Genomic DNA, 18808 nt, shown 5'->3' with positions numbered 1-18808 from the left:
AAATAACGGTTGAAAGTTATAATTCTGAATTTATGAAAGAAGCTTGCGCCAGTGAAGCATCACATCCAAACCCCACCTCTCAGTTCTGCAGAAGCTGTCTGCAGGCCTTAGCTATTAGCCGTTCTTTCTTTTTATCTTTCTTTTAATTGATCCGTAGACGATGGCGTCCATTACTACTTCTGTAAACGAAGCGCTGCTGAGTGACATCAACGTTCTTCTTCTGCTCATGTTTGTTGCTTTAGGGATCGTAAACCGTTCTCTGAGATCTGATTGCGGTCGTGTTCAAAACACACAAAAACAAATCTGATTTTAGCCAAAAATCTGAACTGAACATCAATTCCTGCTGCGTGAATTTAGCCATAAAAGTTCAGGAAGGATCAAGGAAGAAGAGGTGTTAAAAAATATGAGAACCTTTCTCACATGAAGGGAGAACTGCTCTCCTAATAGCTGAGTATTAGCTGTAAAACCAGTGCAGGCTGCCAAGAATGGACTGGGAACTGTCAGAGGACCAGTTACGTTTGAGGTTGCACCTTTTATTTCCGCTGTTATAAATGCATAATGCGGGCATTGAGGGAAGAAAGCCCGATTTCTTTTTTCTGTTTCCCCGCCGCTCGCCCACCTGCAGCCGGAGCTGAAATGTCAGCCAGAAGCTGCTCGGCTGAAACAGAGAAGTGCTGCCAGCTGGGTCATCAAAGCCGGGCCGGCCCACTTCCTGTCGCCGACCTCTGACCTCCTCTGGAGTTCAGAGCGTGGCTCGCCGCTCCGTTCAGTCAGCTGAATGTCTGAGAACCAAAAAAAAAAAAAACAAACTGCTGATGGATGGAGTGGATGGGAATGAGAATGAGGACGGCGGAGGGAATGGCGGTGAGGCGGCTCAGCCTGACGCGTCTGTCTGGAATGTGAGCAACGTTTTACTGCCGATAAAGTCTTTCACAATAAGCAATAAGTCAACTAATCGCATATTAGTTACAATAAGCATGACCATTAGTCATTACAGATGCTCACTTTAAAAGGGAAGTATCATGTAAAATCAAGTTTTTGAGCTTTCCGTCATGTTTTCTTAGTCCCTCATCACAAACATACCTGGACTGTTGCTTTGATTCTGTCATGCATGTTTAAAAAATCCTTTAATCTCCATGGCAACCATTCAGCTGTGGTAAACGCCTGGCTGGACCTAGCCCCGCCTTCAAGGACAAAGCTCCTCCTCAGAGCAGCAGTTTCCAAATTTAAGAGCTTCTGCCTCACAGATCAGCCCTTCTCCATTCAGCTCCTTCAGACTAGCCAACAGCAACTAGCAAACACCTGGTGGAACATCAGCTGAGCTCCTTCTAGGAGCCACTTCTCAGAGCAATGCTGGTAGAAACGTGGTTTAGTTTAAAGGGTTAATAGAGGAGCCATGTTGTGATGACTTCCTGAAGGCAGAGTCTCAAAAAGAGCAGGAGTTTCTTAAAGAGACAGAGGCCCAATTTCAAGGCATTAAATTACGAAGTGAAATTTATTTTAAGTAAAATTTTATATATGAAGCATTTTTATAACAACTGCAGGTAACATAGTTACTTTATTGTGCTATAAAATGGCCCTATGTGCCATAAAGCACATAAAATCACTTCTTTAATGTCATTGAAGAAGCTGCAAACATTTACGAATATGAAGAAGTTGATCTGCACTTCCTGCCACTGTTCCCTGTTTTCCTTGTCTGAGCTGAATGACTTGATTTTTATTTTATTTTTCATTTTTAAATCCAGTGTCTGTTACAGACACTTTATAATCCATTTTAATTATTGTTTTCTGTGTTTATTTTGGATATGGAAATATTTTCCACTTCTGGTGTTAAATGTTCTTTAGAAATTAAAGTTGTTGTTTTTTTATCTTTGAGAATCTGTTCTTGCATTAATATGTTGAAAATGGTTTAAAAATGGCCATATTATCTCCTGGGACACTTTGTGTCGCCGATGTTCAGCGTTTCTGTTTTCTTCCCTCAGGAGGAAAGAGGAACAGCTTTTCCACGTGCAAAGCGAAGGCAGCATCATCGGGTCCTCTGCTTGAGATGGAGGCCTGTTAGATTCCATGAAGACCCAAAACTCTCCGGTTCTCAGCGGGACCCCCTCCTCCTCTGCCTCCTCCGCCCCTCCGCCTTCACCTCCGCCACACCGGGACAGATTTAGCTCCTCCCTCGCCTCCTGAAGGCGCCTCCGCTCCGGAGACTGAACTGAACGAGACAATCAGGATTTTTAGCAGGAGCGCCGTCGCACCAAACCCTCCGTCTGTCTTCTGCACTGAAAACCCGCAGCACAGACTCCTCCTCTTCCTTCTGCTCCTCTTCCTCCTCCTCCACCGGCACTAACTTATTCTAACTTATTTGTCACCTGTCCGTTTTTGTATAGTCCATCAGGCCCTCGCTTGCTCCGACCTCTCACTGGAAACGTTTTGGGGACCGTTCCACCCGACCAAACGCCTCTTTGTTTCTGTTTTTGTTGTTTCGACAGACTGCACTAAGGAAGACGGAGGAATCTCATCTCGTCTCGCCAAACGACCAAGTTGATGTGGAGAAAAAAACCGGATCATTTTGACTCTCTCTCTTTCTCTCTCCCTTTGCTTTATTTAGACTGAATTTTATTTTGAATGCTTTTGTTTTTGTATCTCGTTTCATCTTCTCGGTGTATATTTTAGTGATTTTTGTTTTGTTTTTGTTTTTTTTATAGTGGTATATATGAAAATAAGCTTTTGGACACAAGAAAGCCATTTTTCTTGTTGGAGCGTCTTGCAGAAAATCGAAACTTGCGGCTTCTTTTGATAACTATTTGTAACAAATAGTGACCTCGGGGTCGGCTCGGATGTAACATAAACGCTCGGTATGTGTACTTTTTAAAAACTGTCAGGATATGTTGGATTTTTCTGGATATTTTTGCAGGCTACATCAGGATTTTATTGCTCGGAAACACGACAAATGAAGCAGATATATATATTTACTCCAGCACTTGACAGTCTTTCTTTTATTGCAATGGACCTTTTTGTCTTTTCTCTCTCTGGTAGCTAATAGTGTGGTCTTTTTAGCCATGTTGTTTATTCCATATCTGTAACATTTTTTTTAATTTTATTTTGATGCTCTATTTTTAGTATTACTTGACAAATTAATTTTTTTATTATTATTTTAATATTTCGGGTCACTGTTTTTCTTGGAGGAGCATTTTGCTTCCCAGGAAATCATATTTGAATTGTTTCAACATGTTTTTTGTTCTTTTTTTTTTTTAAATAAAAAGGCACCATTGTCTCATCTGATGAGTCGTGTGGTGAACAGACCTGAAACCTTAACGTGCTTTAAAGCTCGAAGACCGAAAGCAACAAAAACAACATTAATGTACAGATTGTGTATAAATTTGAAGGTTGATTAAAGGATAGACATTAAAAATCTGAATGTTGTGTTTGGATCTGATCTGGTGTAATTTTGATGAAACGGCTCCATCTTCTGGTCAACATCTAAATAACCATATATTTGGTGATGCACTAAAAATATTAGCTTATTAACAATTTCAATTTTTTATCCAGTTTTGTTTAAAAAAATATATATATATAAAAAGTGGAATAATGTGCCTGCATGCTGTAATCTAGTCCCGTCTGTTTGAATTGCTCATTTTAGCAAAGCGCTTTGAGATTAAAACATTTTCAGAACAGCAAATAAACATGTTTAGTCAAATACCATCAAAGCCAAGAGTAATTCTCATATTGAATTAATACAGAAATTAATCAGCGTTCCAGTTACAAATCAATCAAAGTCGGCTCTACACATCTGGATTTTTAACCTTGACTTAAAGAAACTCAGCGTTTCGGCTGATTTTCAGTTTTCTGGACGTTTGTTCCAGATTTGTGGTCCTGCATTGGCTGCAGCTTTCTGATTTTTTTATGCAGAACTGTTGGAGTAATCAATGCAGCTAAAGATAAACACATGGATGAGTTTCTCTGCATCTTGATGGAAATCCTAGAAATGCTCTGCAGGTCACAGAAGGCCGACTTTGTAACTGTCTTTATGTGACTGAAGGTTCAAACCCAGATTCTGATTTCCAGCTGCAGTGACTGAAGCTGTGTGCTGACTCTAGATCTACAACTCTACATCGTTCCTCTTCGGGTCCAAAGATAATCACTTCATTTTGTTTCTGTTCAGCTGGAGAAAGTTTTGGCACAAAGTTCCAGTCCGGTTCCACCGGATCATGAAAATTCTCCAACCACATTGTGGAAGATTTTTGCCACAACTGGATCTGGTTTTGGAGGAAAAGTTTTCTGTCTTCCAGCTTCTGTCTTTGGTCCAAACCAATAGAGAATCACTGTCACACAGAACCAACCAGAACCTTTCCTCTCACTAGTTTCCTTCTTTTACTCAGTTCTGGGGAAATATGCAGTTTTTTTTTCTTCCCCCCCCACCTTTATCAGCCTATAGCTGCTGGTTTGCATCCAAAGGTCAAAGGTTAAAACCTGATGGTTTCTGCATGTTTTTTATATGGTTGCAATTAACGATTATTTTATCAATTGATTATTGCAATGATTAATCTGATTTAAAAATGGTCACATTGTGTAGATGTTTCATTTAACCACTAAAGGCCTTTCTTGAATATAATATTAGAAATACACTAAAAGATGCAGATAAGCAAATAATTAAAGTCTTTTTTAAATTATAAAGGACTACAGGAGGAAGCGAGTATGTGTCCTCTTTCAGAATAAAAGCATGAGGATTTGGTTATGTTTTGCACCTGTGATCATTTTGATCCTTTGCAGCTTTTCTGCAAACTAGAAGCTCAACATAAACGAGTAAATATGAGGAAAAACGTCTCAGTGGCTCAAATTTATTCCATTTTCGTCAGATTTCCTGTAATTGATAAGATTACTGCGCTCATTTTTTTTACATCCTGGCATTTGGTCTCTACTTTGCTGTTTGACATTTGAAGCTGTTCGGTTCGGCTTTCCTTCAGGTTCTGTTTGTAGACATTAACATGTTGGGTTTTGTTTTCGGTTTTCTCACTGAGGATGAAGCTGAAATTTAAGATTTTGTTCTTCCAAAACTCAGTTGAAACAAACCTGGGTGTGAAAAAACTCCACGTCAAAATTCCCGACTCAGTTTTCTAAATTTGCTTTCTTCCGACTGTTTGTGTAGCTATGGAGACTCCCAGCAGATGTTTCAGTGGTCGGGTTCTGTTGGTTCTCTGCGACCACTACAGAGGAACCGCAGCGTACACAGAACCGGGACGGCAGGCAGAACTACTGGGAAAACGTTCTAACTACTTCATAGACGTAATCTCAGCCTGCTGATGGTTTTGTTGAGGTTTGTTCCCGTTAACAGGCAAACAGAAAAATCTGGACTTTGATTTTAACCACACTCTGCATCTGGAAAGAGTATGCAGTGTTTAGTGCAAAAACACAAAAACTCACCAAGGAGTTTTGGTCAAGTTTCTAATACAAATATCTTAATACACTTGAAATAAGACTAAACTAAATTATAAGCAACATTTAAGAGCTTGTTTTAAGTCAGTAACTCCTTAATATTTTGAAAGTTCTGGTCCCACTGGCAAATCATTTCACTTATAACAGGAAAAATGTTTTGTTAAAGTGAAATAATACGTACATTTTAAAAGGTAAAATTTGTGAACCCACAGGTAATGCTATAAAGTACATAAAGAAGCAGCAATTTCATTATTTATTCAATAACTGTTGCATTTGTGTGGCAAAATATTCCAGTAAATTATTTTGCCCAACATTTTAATAATAATGACTGAAAAACAAGTTAGATTTTGTGAAAAACAAATAATTCTGCATTTTCCCCTCCAGTTCTCTGAGGCTCCTCTAGCGCCCCCTGGCGGCCTCACTTTGAAAAACACAGGGTTGAAGTATTACAGCTCAGAGAATCGATTTTCTGGATCATAAATTAGTTCTGCTTCGGTAATCAATCATTTTCCTGGTTTATTTTTCTTTAAATAAATCACAGGCAGTTGTTTTTAAAACATGTTTAATCAGGTTTGATGCTCTGGATGTTAACGACCTGAGAGGCACTTTTCTGTTCCGATCCGTTCTCCCTGGAGGCTCCGCTGGTCCAGTTCTGATCCGATCACTTGTTGTACTTGTAGAATCCCTCTAACGACTTCTTGCCCAGTTTCCCCTCAGCGACCAGCTTGTTGAGGAGTTGACTGGGAGCAAAGATCGGGTTGTCAGGTTCCTTCTCGCTCCAGCCTAAAGATTCAGGAGGAAGAGGCTTATTTAGGTCCAAATGATCGATTAATCAGTTTATGTGAACACCTTAATATCCATGAACAGAAATGTTCATACCTAAATACTGTCGACCGTGGCTTTTAAAGCAATCGCCATCTTTAATTCTATCAACTGGCTAAGTAAAAGGATGACCAGCACCGCCCTCTGCTGGGTGGTGACCAAACTACAACAATAAAAGGGCCGTATTAGTAAATACCCACCGTCCATGATGAACTTTATTGTGTCCAGTCCCACGTAGTCGCTGAGCTCAAACGGTCCCATCGGATACCCGGCGCCCAGCTTCATGCCGGTATCGATGTCTTCTTTGGACGCGTGGCCTGCAGAAAGAAACTGAAGTGAAACCATGGTAACCGTTTTACCGGCGAAGCAGACGGAGACGCACCTCTCTCGTGCAGCCGCAGAGCCTCCATCATGTAGGGAACCAGCAGCCGGTTTACGATGAACCCAGGGGTGTCCTGGACAAACAAGGCAGGGATTCAGAAACTGGAACCGTCCTCGTCAGACGGTCCGTCCTCAACTATTCCACCTCACCTTGCAGCACACCGGCGTTTTTCCAAGTGCTTTGGTGAAGTTCAGGAGGGACTCGGACGTCTCTGGGCTGGTCGACGTCGTCGCGACGACCTGCAGGAGATTGAGACTTTACCGAGTATCAAGCCTGGAGGGACGCAAGCGTCTAAAATGTCGTCCAGGAAACAAGAACCAGGAAAAGATCCAAGGCAACAGGCTGGGAAACTGGTCCAACGTTCAGGTAGGACGCAGAGCCAGGATGCAGGATTTATTGGGATCAATATCGGTATCGGCCAATGTTGGTCAATTTTCAAAAGCGCTGTACCCTCATCAAAAACAAACCTGCAGTGTTGCTTTGATTCTTTCATGAATGTTTAAGAAATCCATGACAACCATTCAGCTGTGCAAAACACCAGGGTGAACTTAGCCCCGCCTTCAAGCCGCAGCTCCTCCCCCATTCAGCTCCTCCAGACTAGCCCGCAGCAATTAGCAAACACCTGGTGGAACTGCTGAGCTCATTAGAGGAGCTACTTCTCCGAGCAATGCTGGTAAATAGGCTGTTAAAGGGTTAATAGAGGAGCCATGTTGAAGGCAGAGCTGGAGTTTTTAAAGAGACAGAGGCCCAATTTCAAGGTCTTAATTAAGAAAGTGGCATTTCTTTAAACTCATATTGATACATACAGATTTTGTAAAACAACTGAAGGTAACAACTTGATTATGCTATCAAATGGCACTATGTGGCTCTAAAACACATATTACTTTGAGTTTTTTCCCCTTTAACAATTCTTCTTGTTCCCAGATGTAAACTGAGCCGATTACTTTGTGTTTACAGGAAACAGCAGCTCCAGTTCCAGCCGGCTCATTGGTTCGGTTCTGATCTAAAACCAGTCTGGGCGGCTCGTCTCTGGGTGTGACCCACCTCTACCAGTTTCATCAGGGGAACGGGGTTGAAGAAGTGGAGGCCTGCGCACCGGTCCGGCCTGCTGGTGGCGCTGGCGATGTCACTGATGGGCAGCGAGGACGTGTTGCTGGCAAAGATGGTGTGTCTGCAACAGAAAATACAACAACCAAAAACTCATCGGGTCACAGTTTTACATTTAGATGGAAGTCAGTTTGAAGGCCTTCCATTAATGTGTTAATCCTTAAGCACTAATCTGCTAACAATAAAGCATTCAGTGGAAGCTAATGCTAATGCGCTGATACTCCAAATGCAATGCAAACCCACCATGTGTGAAGAACACATGAGCATTTTTTATCACTTAAAAAAACATGTAAACATTCCTGTTTGACTTATCAATGGAGCTGATCTAGTGATTATTTCTTGGATTAACCGACAAATAGCAAAATGTGCTGAAAAGTTTTACAAAACTTGAACCAGGTGTGTAACCTGGTTCAAGTTACAAAACTAAAACTTGAGAGTTTTTAAAATATTTTTGTACAGTTTTTGGCTGAATTACTGCTGTGTTCTTTCAGCTAATTGCCATGTTCTGGGTCTGTGTAACGGGTCCAGTTAACGATCAATCAATTACTGAATTAGTGACAATTATTTCAATAATTGAATAATAGCAATTAATCGGATTCATCGTTTCAGCCCTATTTTACTCTCATTGTGAGCAGGAAGGTTTCTGTGAAAAAGATTTTTGTTTCCATGGAGATACTTTGAAAAAGTCTGACTCTATAATCTAAAACACTGATAGGTAAACATTGAGAGCAAATAAAACCCTGAAAGCCAGAGAAACATTTCCAACATGTTAACCGAGCGGTGACTCTTACTCGGGCGCCATCTTGTCCAGGAAACCAAACAGATCCTGTTTGATCTTCATATTCTCCACGATGGCTTCCAGAATCAGGTCTGAGGTGGCGATGGCAGCTGAAGGCTCTGTGGAGGTGGACACGTTCTGCATCACCTTCTGGATAAAGTCGTCGCCAGACTGAGGAGAAACCAGGATGTTCTCTGAGAAACGCTCATCGCCTCCGTCTGTTCCTCCGAGGATCTACAGTGCCTCACCTCCGGGTCGCCAGAAAACGTCTTCTTCACCACTCTCCTCAGGCTGGTCTGGATTCCCTTCATCGCTTTCTTCAGGATGTCGTCCGTCATGTCCACCAGTGTCACCGAGTGGCCGGTGGATGCAGCAACCTCCAGGTAGAAAACAGAAAACACACCAGCTTCATCAGGCTGTGAAAGGATTCATTTGCTCCGGTTGGGTTTTCATGTGAGCAGGTTTTAAAATCCTGGTCTGGAACGTAGCAATCTGGTCAAAACACCAGATTCACTTTCAGACTCTCGTCCTCCTTGGTCTGTTTGTTAAAGTACAGACTGAACTGTTCACCACAAGTTTAGAGCAGATAGAGGTCAGAGTTCAAATATGGAACCTGGAAGAAACGCAGCATCGATGCGTTGATGGAGAGACAAACCGATGGGAAGGCCTGTCCAAATGACAAAATGTGTTGGACGATAAAATGTCCCAGGAGTTATCGCAATAAACAATAATATTGTTGTTTTGAGACCATTATCAAGTAATATAACGAACTAGAACATATCCTGAAATATCAATAAAATTTAAATTCTACTGAACATTTAACACTCAAACCGGTTCGATATTTTAAATATTAAGCAAAGTTATTTTTGGAATGTCAAATTGCTCAATTATATGGTTAATGGAAACATAGCTACTGTCTTTAAGCATAAGACATTTTCAAAAATCAATAAAATGTAAATTCTAATGAACATTTTACACTGGACATTTTAAATATCCTAAATAAACAAACAAAACAATAAATAAAATTAAATATGAAGTCTCTAAACAAAACTGTCTTCACAAAAAGGGTTAGCTCAGACTTTTATCATCCAGTTTTTGGTAGAAAGAGAGAAAAATAATAAATCGTGCAAATGGAAATGATTGAGTTCCCTCAGGTTCACTGTATTTATTTTATTCAACTTGCCATGAGCTGACTGTGATTCCATAGTGATGTAAATCTACGTAATTTATCAACATAGCTAAGCCAATCTTTAACATAACAAGTATATATTTTTACTGCAGGAAACAAAGTTACACATGGATCATACAATTGGTAACTGAAACATTACTTTGAATCAAAACTTAAAACATACCGAACGAGAGAAAAGTCAAGTTGGTGGCTAAAATCGGTCCAGCAGCCTGTGGCCCTACATGTTAAATAAGTAAAATAAATAACCCAAAAACTACAGAGCAGTGGCTCCCAATGAGCAGTTGACAGCAGTTAGCAGTTGTAAAATTAAACATTAAACTAAAATTCAAACATTAATAATGAGAACACTTTCAAAACATGGCGAAATTTACACATGAAACACTGCATATGATTAAATTCGTCTAAAATCGAATAATAGAGCAGAAAACACAGAGCTGATCCCAATACATACCGCAGGTAACAGATGGCAATAGAAAACCCTCAGTGGTTACCATGGTAACCCGCATTTATTTGACCGTTTTACCATGGACCTTACCACAGGGGCCGCTTTTCATTGGCTGATGCCCATTCTACGTGGTCACGTGCGTGGCCGTCTCACAAACACACTTAGCTTCCCGTTAGCTAAGTACAGCATGATGGCAGAACTGAAAATTTATGATTTTCTTGCAAATGACAAATAAAATACAATAATTTATTTCTATTTTGATTACTATTAGGTCTTCTGTTGTGGTTGAGCATCAATTGGTGAAGCAAATAGATGGGTAGATAAAAAAATATCACACAATATGTAATAAAATCTAGAGAAACATGTTTCCCTCCTTCACGTCGTCCAGGTTATTCAGATAGAGAAGAACTTCTGAAGAATCACCCAGAGCAGTGTTTCTCAACACTGGTCCTCAAGGGCCGCAGTCCTGCAGTCTTTAGATGAGCCACCGGTACAAAACACTGGAATGAAATGGCTTAATGACCTCCTCCTTGTGTTGATCAGTTCTCCAGAACCTTAATGACCTAATTATTCTGTTCAGGTGCTGCAGCAGAGGCTCATCTAGAAGTTGCAGGACGGCGGCCCCCAGGACTGGAGTTTGACACCTGCGCTTCAGGCGTTTCCTTGCTTCAGTCCAGCTGATTTCAATTGACAGGTGTTTGCTAAACTGCAATCAGCTGAATCAGGTATTAAAACGGGGAAACATTTAAAACATGCAGCGCCAGTGTGCCTTGAGAACCAGGGTTGGGAAACACTGATCTACAGACTTTATGATGAAAAAAAAACTAAGTTAACATTTAGGTCAGTTTGGTTGTTGATTGTTAAATCCAAGTTTAACAGCGACTACAGTTGTCACCATTCCAGGAAGATCCCAAGATTCAGTGCATTAGGCTGTAAACTGTTTATAATAACATTTTGAACAGGCAAATGCCAGAACGTCCTTAAACGACAACATGATCAGAAACTCAGATTCTCAGCAGGTTGGAGAAATAGAAACAAGAAACTCCCTGAAACGCTTCCATGCATGCATCTCTTACTTGTGCAATTCCTGCTCCCATCTGACCTCCTCCGATGATTGTCACGTTTTTGATCACAACATTCCTGACAGCCGAAGAAGAGAAGCTCCTCTTGATGTGGTGCGTGAAAAAAGCCATGTTGGAGGAAAATAACCTAAACGTACAGGCTCTAAAATCTGCAGAACTGGGGACAGAATCCAAACTGGGTGAAGGGTCAACTGTAGGCTGCTTCTTCTTCTTAAAAGCTTTCAGATTCAGCGGACAAACCGACTGGAAAAAGAACTACCGCCATCTAGTGGACGGTCTCTGCAACACTATCAAAACAGGGTTTTTTCTGTCCGATGCCGAAGTTTATCTCTCAATCCAATGGAGAAACCATAGTTTAGACCTTTAATCCATAGAAAAGAGATTATTGCAAACATCTTATTTGATTTTTTTTATGAATATTAAAGTTTAGCTGCATGACAGAAACCAGAGAGAGAGATCAATGTTTAAACATCAGCTGTTTTACCTGCTCATCCTTCCAGGAAAGTGTTTTCTTTTATTACTTTTTAACTATTAATATTTTACTCCATAATATTTAGAATCATTTCAGACCGTGATCTGAGAGGCTGCAGGCCCAAAAAGCAGCAAAAATGATTTTCTAGTGGCTTTTCTCCTGAAATCCAAACAATTAACAAGTTAATATGGATAATGCTGCATTCTAGTTGCAATGTGACAAATTAAAGACATAATATATCTGCATAAATTGATGTAAAAAGGCCCCAACATTTTCAGCATAATTGACTGAATTATAAAACAACGGAAACAGAATGATTTAACCATGATGAGTTTTTTTCCCCTCCCCTCATCTTTACTAAAACAGAACAGAAAAAAAGTTCAGAAATGTAACAAGCGTAACAGTGACATCTGCAGGTCAAATCAAAACCTGCACCGTTTCCCAACAAGATTCACATTTTAATTCCTGTTATTGTATATCAGTCATGTCATTTCACATCAAAAAATAAATTTAATAAATGTTCACATACATTTCAGCAGCAGATACAAATTGCACTTGTGCCAATAAAGCTTCTTTGATTAAAATATTAATAATCTGTTTTTCTACAATTCCTGTCAAAGGACGTCTACATCCAAAAGTTTAAAAAAATGACCAAGAAAACATTATTTTTCCTCAAAATAATATGACAATAACCTATTATTAAGATTCAATCAGTCAGGTTCACAACTCGCTTTCATTTTATGAGGCAGAAAAATTTTTTTTTTCTCCATATTAAAATAATAACTGACCATAAAACAATAAAATCTTCATCTGGTATCTTATAGAATCAGCCAAAAATAAAAATTGACCTTTTAAAGGGAAATAAATAGAAGTGCTAAACAAATTAATACTGTTCTTATAAATGAACACATTAAATTACATAAAAATGAAATCCAAGTTTTATAGAATCAAATATATTTTGACTAATCAGAGAAATATTCTTGAAATTAAAGACAAGATGTTGCGAAAGAGACACTCTTTGGTTTAAAATCTCTCCCAGTCTCTCCAGGAGGCCTGAGAAGCATCTTTAGGTCGCTGAAGGTCGCAGCAGCAGCTCTAGCTGAATGCGTTGGGGCTGAATGAGTCCTCGCAGCGGGCGCTCACGCACAGGGCGAAGGGGCAGGGAGCCAGAGTCAGGCCGAAGCGACCGTGCAGGGACGGAGCGGGCGCCCCGTCTGGGAGCCGGAAGGTGCAGGCCTGCAGCAGACCGCTGACGGTCAGGAACAGCTCCATCTTGGCCAGCTGTTCGCCCATGCACACCCGGCGACCTGACGGCCACATGCAAAATGGATTTACTTGTGTTTATTCATGGTAATTTGGTGATTATGGCTTATAAAAACATTAAGATTCGAACCAGAATATTACACAAAGAATAAAAGGTAATTCCATTATTGCTTGGTTCTAGAACTGCGCCGCTCAGGGGAGCAGCATGTTGGAGCAGCTCTGTTATGTTAATTTACTAGATTTTTGTTCATATTGTTTTGGTTGAATTGTTGCATGTTTGGACATTTATTCCCTCTGGTCATTATGATGTGTAACCATGGCAACAGGGTATTGTTTTTACAACTGGTAGGAGCGGATTAGCATCTCAAAAGGTCAAATTATTCCTGAACTTTGACCCCAAATCCCAGAGAAGTTTAAAGAAGGCTTTGTGGATCCAGAGACAGAAGGAAGAAGTTGAAACCGTCTCTGGATCATATCCTCGACTCCAACATCTCTCGACGGAGATGTAAAGAGGAGTGGCCAAAGCAAATGAGGTGGATTAGCAGAGCTAGCAAACAACTGATGGTGTCATTTAGGAAATGTTACTGTGGAATATCATCTCTGCTGACCGGAAATTTAGCTGTTAACTTGTTATGACACTCACACAGCAACAGTCTTCAGTCAGAGGCCTTTAAGATTTGTTGCAAGACTGACAGCTACTGGAGATCCTTCCTGCTCACAGCATCACCATCTACAACTCTTTGAAGATTCTTGGATAATAGACTCTGAACAGCTTCTTAAACAATAACCTTCCTCATAACTCAACATGGTCAAAATATAACATATTAAGATTTTCAGAGGTTCGTTATTGTTGAGCCATAATCATCAATAATAAGAGGAATAAATAAACTTTGTGAAGCTAAACTGGTTTATTCTCCTGAGTGACGGAGCGACGTACCGATTCCAAACGGTATGAAGGACTCTCTCCTCAGCAGTTTCCCCTCTCCATCCAGGAAGCGGGTCGGGTTGAAGGCGTCCGGATCGTCCCACATACTGGGGTCTCTGTGGACCGAGTACAGGTTGGGCATAATGACCGTTCCTTTGGGAATGGTGAAGCCCCGGAACACTGGGAAACAGATAAAACCCATCAGAAAACACGCTCCATCGCAGACCATCCTCTGGTTGCCCCCGGTTACCCGTGGTTGCCCCCGGTCACCTGTTGTCTCTGACGCCATGTGAGGAATGCTGAGAGGAACCACCGCAGTCAGTCTCTGCACCTCCATGATGGTGGCTTCGGTAAAAGGCAAACTTTCTCTGTCATTCAAAGATGGAGGGCGGCGTCGGTCCACCACTCTGTCGATCTCTGCTTGGACCTGGTCTGGGATCCACACAGAGGGATGCAAGCGTCAGTTGTCATGGAAACCAGCTAAGGCTCAACACACAAGCGAGGCCTGGTTAAAGTGACACCAAAGAAAACGCTGACATGTCAGTCTGCATCAGTGAGAAGTGGTTAAATATTTACTGAGCCAGTCTGACTAAAATCAGGAAGTAAAGGAGACATGGCAACCCGCCGCCAGTTATTAATTCCTTCTTTCATTATTAATAAGTAGAGATTTTACATCTAGAAACCTAAAACATGTGATCAATTCACAAACTTAATCACCACAAACTGAAATGTTTTCTGTTCAGGCTTAAAAGGAAAACGACACGTGGTGTTCAGATTGTTTAGTAAATAAAAATCTGAAATGTGCGGCATGCATTTCTGTTAGACTCCCTTTACTCTGACAGCCTTAAATGAAATCCAGTCATACCAACCTAAATAGTTCACTGGTTTGTGATCTAATGCAGCTTTCCTCTGAAGCCTCAGAGGTTTATTCGCAGAAAATTCACCTATGCACGGCTTTTTATCTGAAATATTTCTAAGAAAATGCTAAAGCACAATGCTACTTGACATGCTATTGACTGACATTTGCAAATCAGCCAATCCAGAAGCATTTTCCTTGGCACTGATGGCTGAACCCCAAAGAGTGGCGATAAGGAAGCTGCTGAGGTAGAATGCTTAATTGCTTGATTAATGCTTATTAAATATATTTGGTGTTTGAACCACTGAAATAGGCAGCTATAACTGATTTAAATAGTATCCTGTGCTCATGAATTTCAGGTATTTTTGAGCGTTTGTTGTTTATGTAATATGTTGTGATATTCTGTTGTCTGTTATTTTAATATTTTCTAAACAGGTCGTTTGTAGAAAATACATTTTTTGCTATCAACCAACTTACCTGGTTACATAAAGGTTAAATTACAGTAAATTAAATAATAACCCATGGTAGAAAAGGGGTGAATCTAACAGCTGGTGGAGTTTATGGGTGAATTTAGTTTGTTTTAATGAAACTCTGGTTGGTTTGAAGAAATGGCTGGTGGTCTTTAGAAAAATAAAACAGAAATCATCCAACCACTAACATCTGACTCCATTTTTATTTCCATGTTATGAAGAAGGAAGACCAGCTCCGTGTCTTGTTCAGAGGTTTTCGTGTCGTTTCCTTCAGTGGTTCTTGGTGCAGCGCTCCCACAGCCGAGGAGGGGAACTGTTGCTCAAAGGGTTTGGTTGGTTTAACTCAGTGAGTGAGAAACAGAACCACAGCGGCTGAAAATCTAACAAATGTGGCAACACTTGGTCCCCAATCGAACCGAACCTACCGGACCATCAGGTCTCAGGCGGCGCTGTTACCTTGGATATCAGGGTACAGGGCCAGGTAGAGCAGAACCCAAAGAACTGAATTGGTGGTGGTGTCGGTTCCGGCGATGAAGAGGTCTCCGATGATGTAGAAGAGGTAGTCCTCTGTGAAGCTGCTGTCCTGCTCTCCTGCGGCTTGCTGGGCCAGCATCTCCATCAGGTACATGTCAGTCAGGTCTCTGGGGTTGTTGGGATCCAAAGTGTTGCTGTGGCTCCCGATGATCTTCTTCAGGAACACCGTGATGTCTCTCTCCACCCGCCGCAGCTCCCTGAACGCCCCAAAGGGCAGGTAGTAGAGCAGCGGGAAGATGTTGATGAGCACCGCGGGGCTGTTTATGCAGATCTCCAACCCGCGCGACATCAGGTCCAGGATGCCGCGGAACTCAGGGTCGTCGTGATGGAAGCGCTGACCCAGGATCAGGGAGCAGATGACGTTCGACACGGCGTTGCTGATCAGCCTGGAGGGGTCGACGCCGCAGGCGCCGTGCTCTCTGCTCAGCAGCTCCGTTTTGACGGCGGCCACGCCCTGCTGAATGCACGGCTCCAAACTCAGCCGACCAAATCCGAAGTTCCTGAGGGTGGCGTGGCAGAACTTACGCTGCTTTCTCCAGACCGGCCCATAGGGGGCGAACACGATTCCTGAAACACAAGCAGGAGATGGCTCCAGTCATTTACAGACAGGCCTGTCACAAAGACAAATTTTGCTGGACAGTAAATTGTCCCAGAAGTTATTACAAAAGACGATGCAAAAGATTTGAGATGGTTCCTCTCTTGCTCTCGGTGGAAGCCTTTTCCTCTGCTCCCTCCCTACTCACTCTTGCCCTGCTTTCCTCTGTCTTGGTGCAGATTTTTGGAGTCTCTCTTTCTGAATCTACAAATTATGGATCTTGTCAACTTATCTCTCAATGTAATTGATCCCAGTGGGATACATTTGTTTATAAAAATGTTGTCAGTGAGTGAGAAACAGAACCACAGCAGCTGAAAATGAAACACGTCTTCCTTTGTCCCTGGAAGATGTGGAGGATCTGTATTTATTTGGACTCATGATAACGGGATTTCTGCTGTTTGGAGTTAGCAGATACCTGGCAGATCAACAAATTCGGAAGACGTTGGCAGCTGTGGACCCTGGAGCTCACCAGCTGGATGGAATCGATCTTGGAAAAGTTGCTAGCTACGTGACTTTTGATCTTTTTCAATTGTCATTCCTAAATATATAATTTAGAATTTAACAGGAATGGGGCATATTTCTGGGTGATTACAGTTTTTGAGGGGAAATTGGACAGACTTATTAAGATTCATTTTCAATCGTGATGCTGATGAAAATTCCTGGATACAAGCTACTGCTTTATCTATTTCATATTCATTGAAAAGATAGATTGCTGCGTCATCAGTCAGTTGTGATAAGTTAAATTCTCTTTGCTTTGATTCCCTGGAATTGAGTCTTTTTCACATGCCAGTGCATGTGAAACAACATGCACAGTGACCTGAGAGACAAGAAGGAATAAAAGCAGACTTAGAGGACGGCAGTAATCTCTCTGTAGTACCAGAGGCCAGTTTAACTGAGCTACTGCTGCCTTTCTAGCAATCGCTCTGGTAAAATACTGTACGGTTTTACAATAGTGTCTAATAGTGTCAAATGTTTTATAGAAATTGACAAAAGGTATAAAATTATTGTAATTATAATCAATGTAGTCGATCGTATCTTAAAATACCAAAATTCCCACTTAACTTTATATTTCGGTCCGTCTGATGATGTAATTTTTAAATGACAGACCATTTGATCAGCTTCTCAGTACTTGAGTAAACTTTTTACCAAATACTTTTTTACTCTTACTTGAGGCATTTTTTTGATGACTGCTTTTTACTTTTACGTCAGTAAAACCTTTAGATACTCTTCCCACCTGGTAACGGTAATGAGATCAAGAGGCAAGAGTTTTCATTTATACTTCCTCATCAAGTCTGACCAATCAAATAAAAGAAACGCACCCCACAGCATGATGCTGCCACCACCAGGTTTCACCGTATGGAAAAGGGAGAAGAAAGTCTTGGTGACAGGAAGTTGGACATAATCTTTTGCATCATTTCCTCACCTTTCCGTTTGGTGAGTATGGAGATAGTCGGAACATCTGGCCGGTCTGAGAACACATCTGGATGGTTTGACAGCGCGTCCTTCACCACCTCAAAGCTGTTCAGAACAACGATCAGCTGACTGCCCACAAACAGGCTGTAGATGTTCCCGTAGATGCTGGCTTGGGACGTTAAAGCCTCCATGACGCCGATGTTCCGGTTGGAGGTCTGTCCGAACCTCCGCCTGATGAAGGGAGGCAGGAGAAGGCCGCCGAAGTTACCGACCACCGGCCACGGCCGCGGACCTGGCGGGATGTTCCTGTAGATGCCGCGCTGCCTCTGATAGAAATGAACCAGATAAAAAACCACCAAGAAGAGCAGCAATGGCAGCATGTTTGGAGGAGACAGAGCGCAGCTGCTGAGGTCTGCCAGCCATGACAGTGAGCCCATGCTGTCAGAGAGCTGACATCTCCGGGATTACACCAACAACAACAGCAGCGGGCCAGAACTTTATCTTCCTGTTTTATACGGAGGCTGGAACCGTTGCTGCGTTCCTATTGGCTGACTCCGCTCTAAGCGTGCTCTGATTGGTGGAATTCTGAAATGTGGTCGATATCGTGTTTTTTATTTTTCAAGACCAAGTCACTTATTGCTCTTGAACAAACACCTCGTATTTAACCAGTGGCTGATTATCTGGTTGATTATCAGCCTTTTTAAGCTAACCCTCTTCAGAGCTTTTGTTTGTGCTTTTACCTGAGGTTTATCAGTTCACATCCCCAACCTGAAGGACCAGTGGACACTCACTCACCACCAAATCGTCTGTCTGTAGTGACAGTAACTTGGCCAACATGTTTTCTAGTTCTTGGTGTCTTCTTGGAGGAAATACCATTTAAAACCCACTTCAAAAAACATGGTGAAGCCCAAAATTGATGATATTTATGCCCCCGATGAGTCCAACAGGCTACATTAAACCACTTTAGGACTTGTTTTTGTTGCTTCTTTCTCTGCATTCTTTATAATATATGTTTCTTTTTATGTGACTCTATTTTTTTAAGTAA

The 18808-nt window shown here is 41.5% G+C and overlaps 3 protein-coding genes across 6 annotated transcripts in view; 1 reads left to right on the top strand and 2 right to left on the bottom strand.

The window, feature by feature from the left end:
* lef1 (lymphoid enhancer-binding factor 1) overlaps window positions 1–3420 on the top strand; it is a 65614-nt gene extending 62194 nt beyond the window's left edge. For all 4 annotated transcript variants that reach the window (XM_032562294.1, XM_032562293.1, XM_032562296.1 and 1 more), the window contains one exon: window positions 1983–3420. In XM_032562294.1, the coding sequence (XP_032418185.1) occupies window positions 1983–2062 (80 nt within the window). In that variant the 3' untranslated portion in view covers window positions 2063–3420. The remainder of the gene's footprint in view (window positions 1–1982) is intronic.
* A 2555-nt stretch (window positions 3421–5975) lies between these two features.
* Window positions 5976–11455, bottom strand: hadh (hydroxyacyl-CoA dehydrogenase). Its single transcript, XM_032564084.1, has 8 exons — window positions 11230–11455; window positions 8768–8896; window positions 8533–8690; window positions 7679–7805; window positions 6784–6873; window positions 6635–6707; window positions 6453–6569; window positions 5976–6213 (listed from the first exon to the last, which is right to left on the bottom strand). Exons 1-8 carry the CDS (start codon window positions 11344–11346, stop codon window positions 6092–6094), a joined length of 933 nt encoding a protein of 310 aa, XP_032419975.1. The 5' UTR covers window positions 11347–11455; the 3' UTR covers window positions 5976–6091.
* A 689-nt stretch (window positions 11456–12144) lies between these two features.
* Window positions 12145–18234, bottom strand: cyp2u1 (cytochrome P450, family 2, subfamily U, polypeptide 1). Its single transcript, XM_032562742.1, has 5 exons — window positions 17774–18234; window positions 15678–16322; window positions 14166–14327; window positions 13908–14075; window positions 12145–13014 (listed from the first exon to the last, which is right to left on the bottom strand). The coding sequence occupies exons 1-5, from the start codon at window positions 18198–18200 to the stop codon at window positions 12803–12805; spliced, it is 1614 nt and encodes a 537-aa protein (XP_032418633.1). The 5' UTR covers window positions 18201–18234; the 3' UTR covers window positions 12145–12802.
* Between the last annotated feature and the right edge of the window lie 574 nt (window positions 18235–18808).

This window comes from Xiphophorus hellerii, chromosome 5 (genome assembly GCF_003331165.1).
Source record: "Xiphophorus hellerii strain 12219 chromosome 5, Xiphophorus_hellerii-4.1, whole genome shotgun sequence".
Lineage (NCBI taxonomy): Eukaryota > Metazoa > Chordata > Actinopteri > Cyprinodontiformes > Poeciliidae > Xiphophorus > Xiphophorus hellerii.
This window is presented reverse-complemented; position numbering and strand designations above follow the sequence as displayed.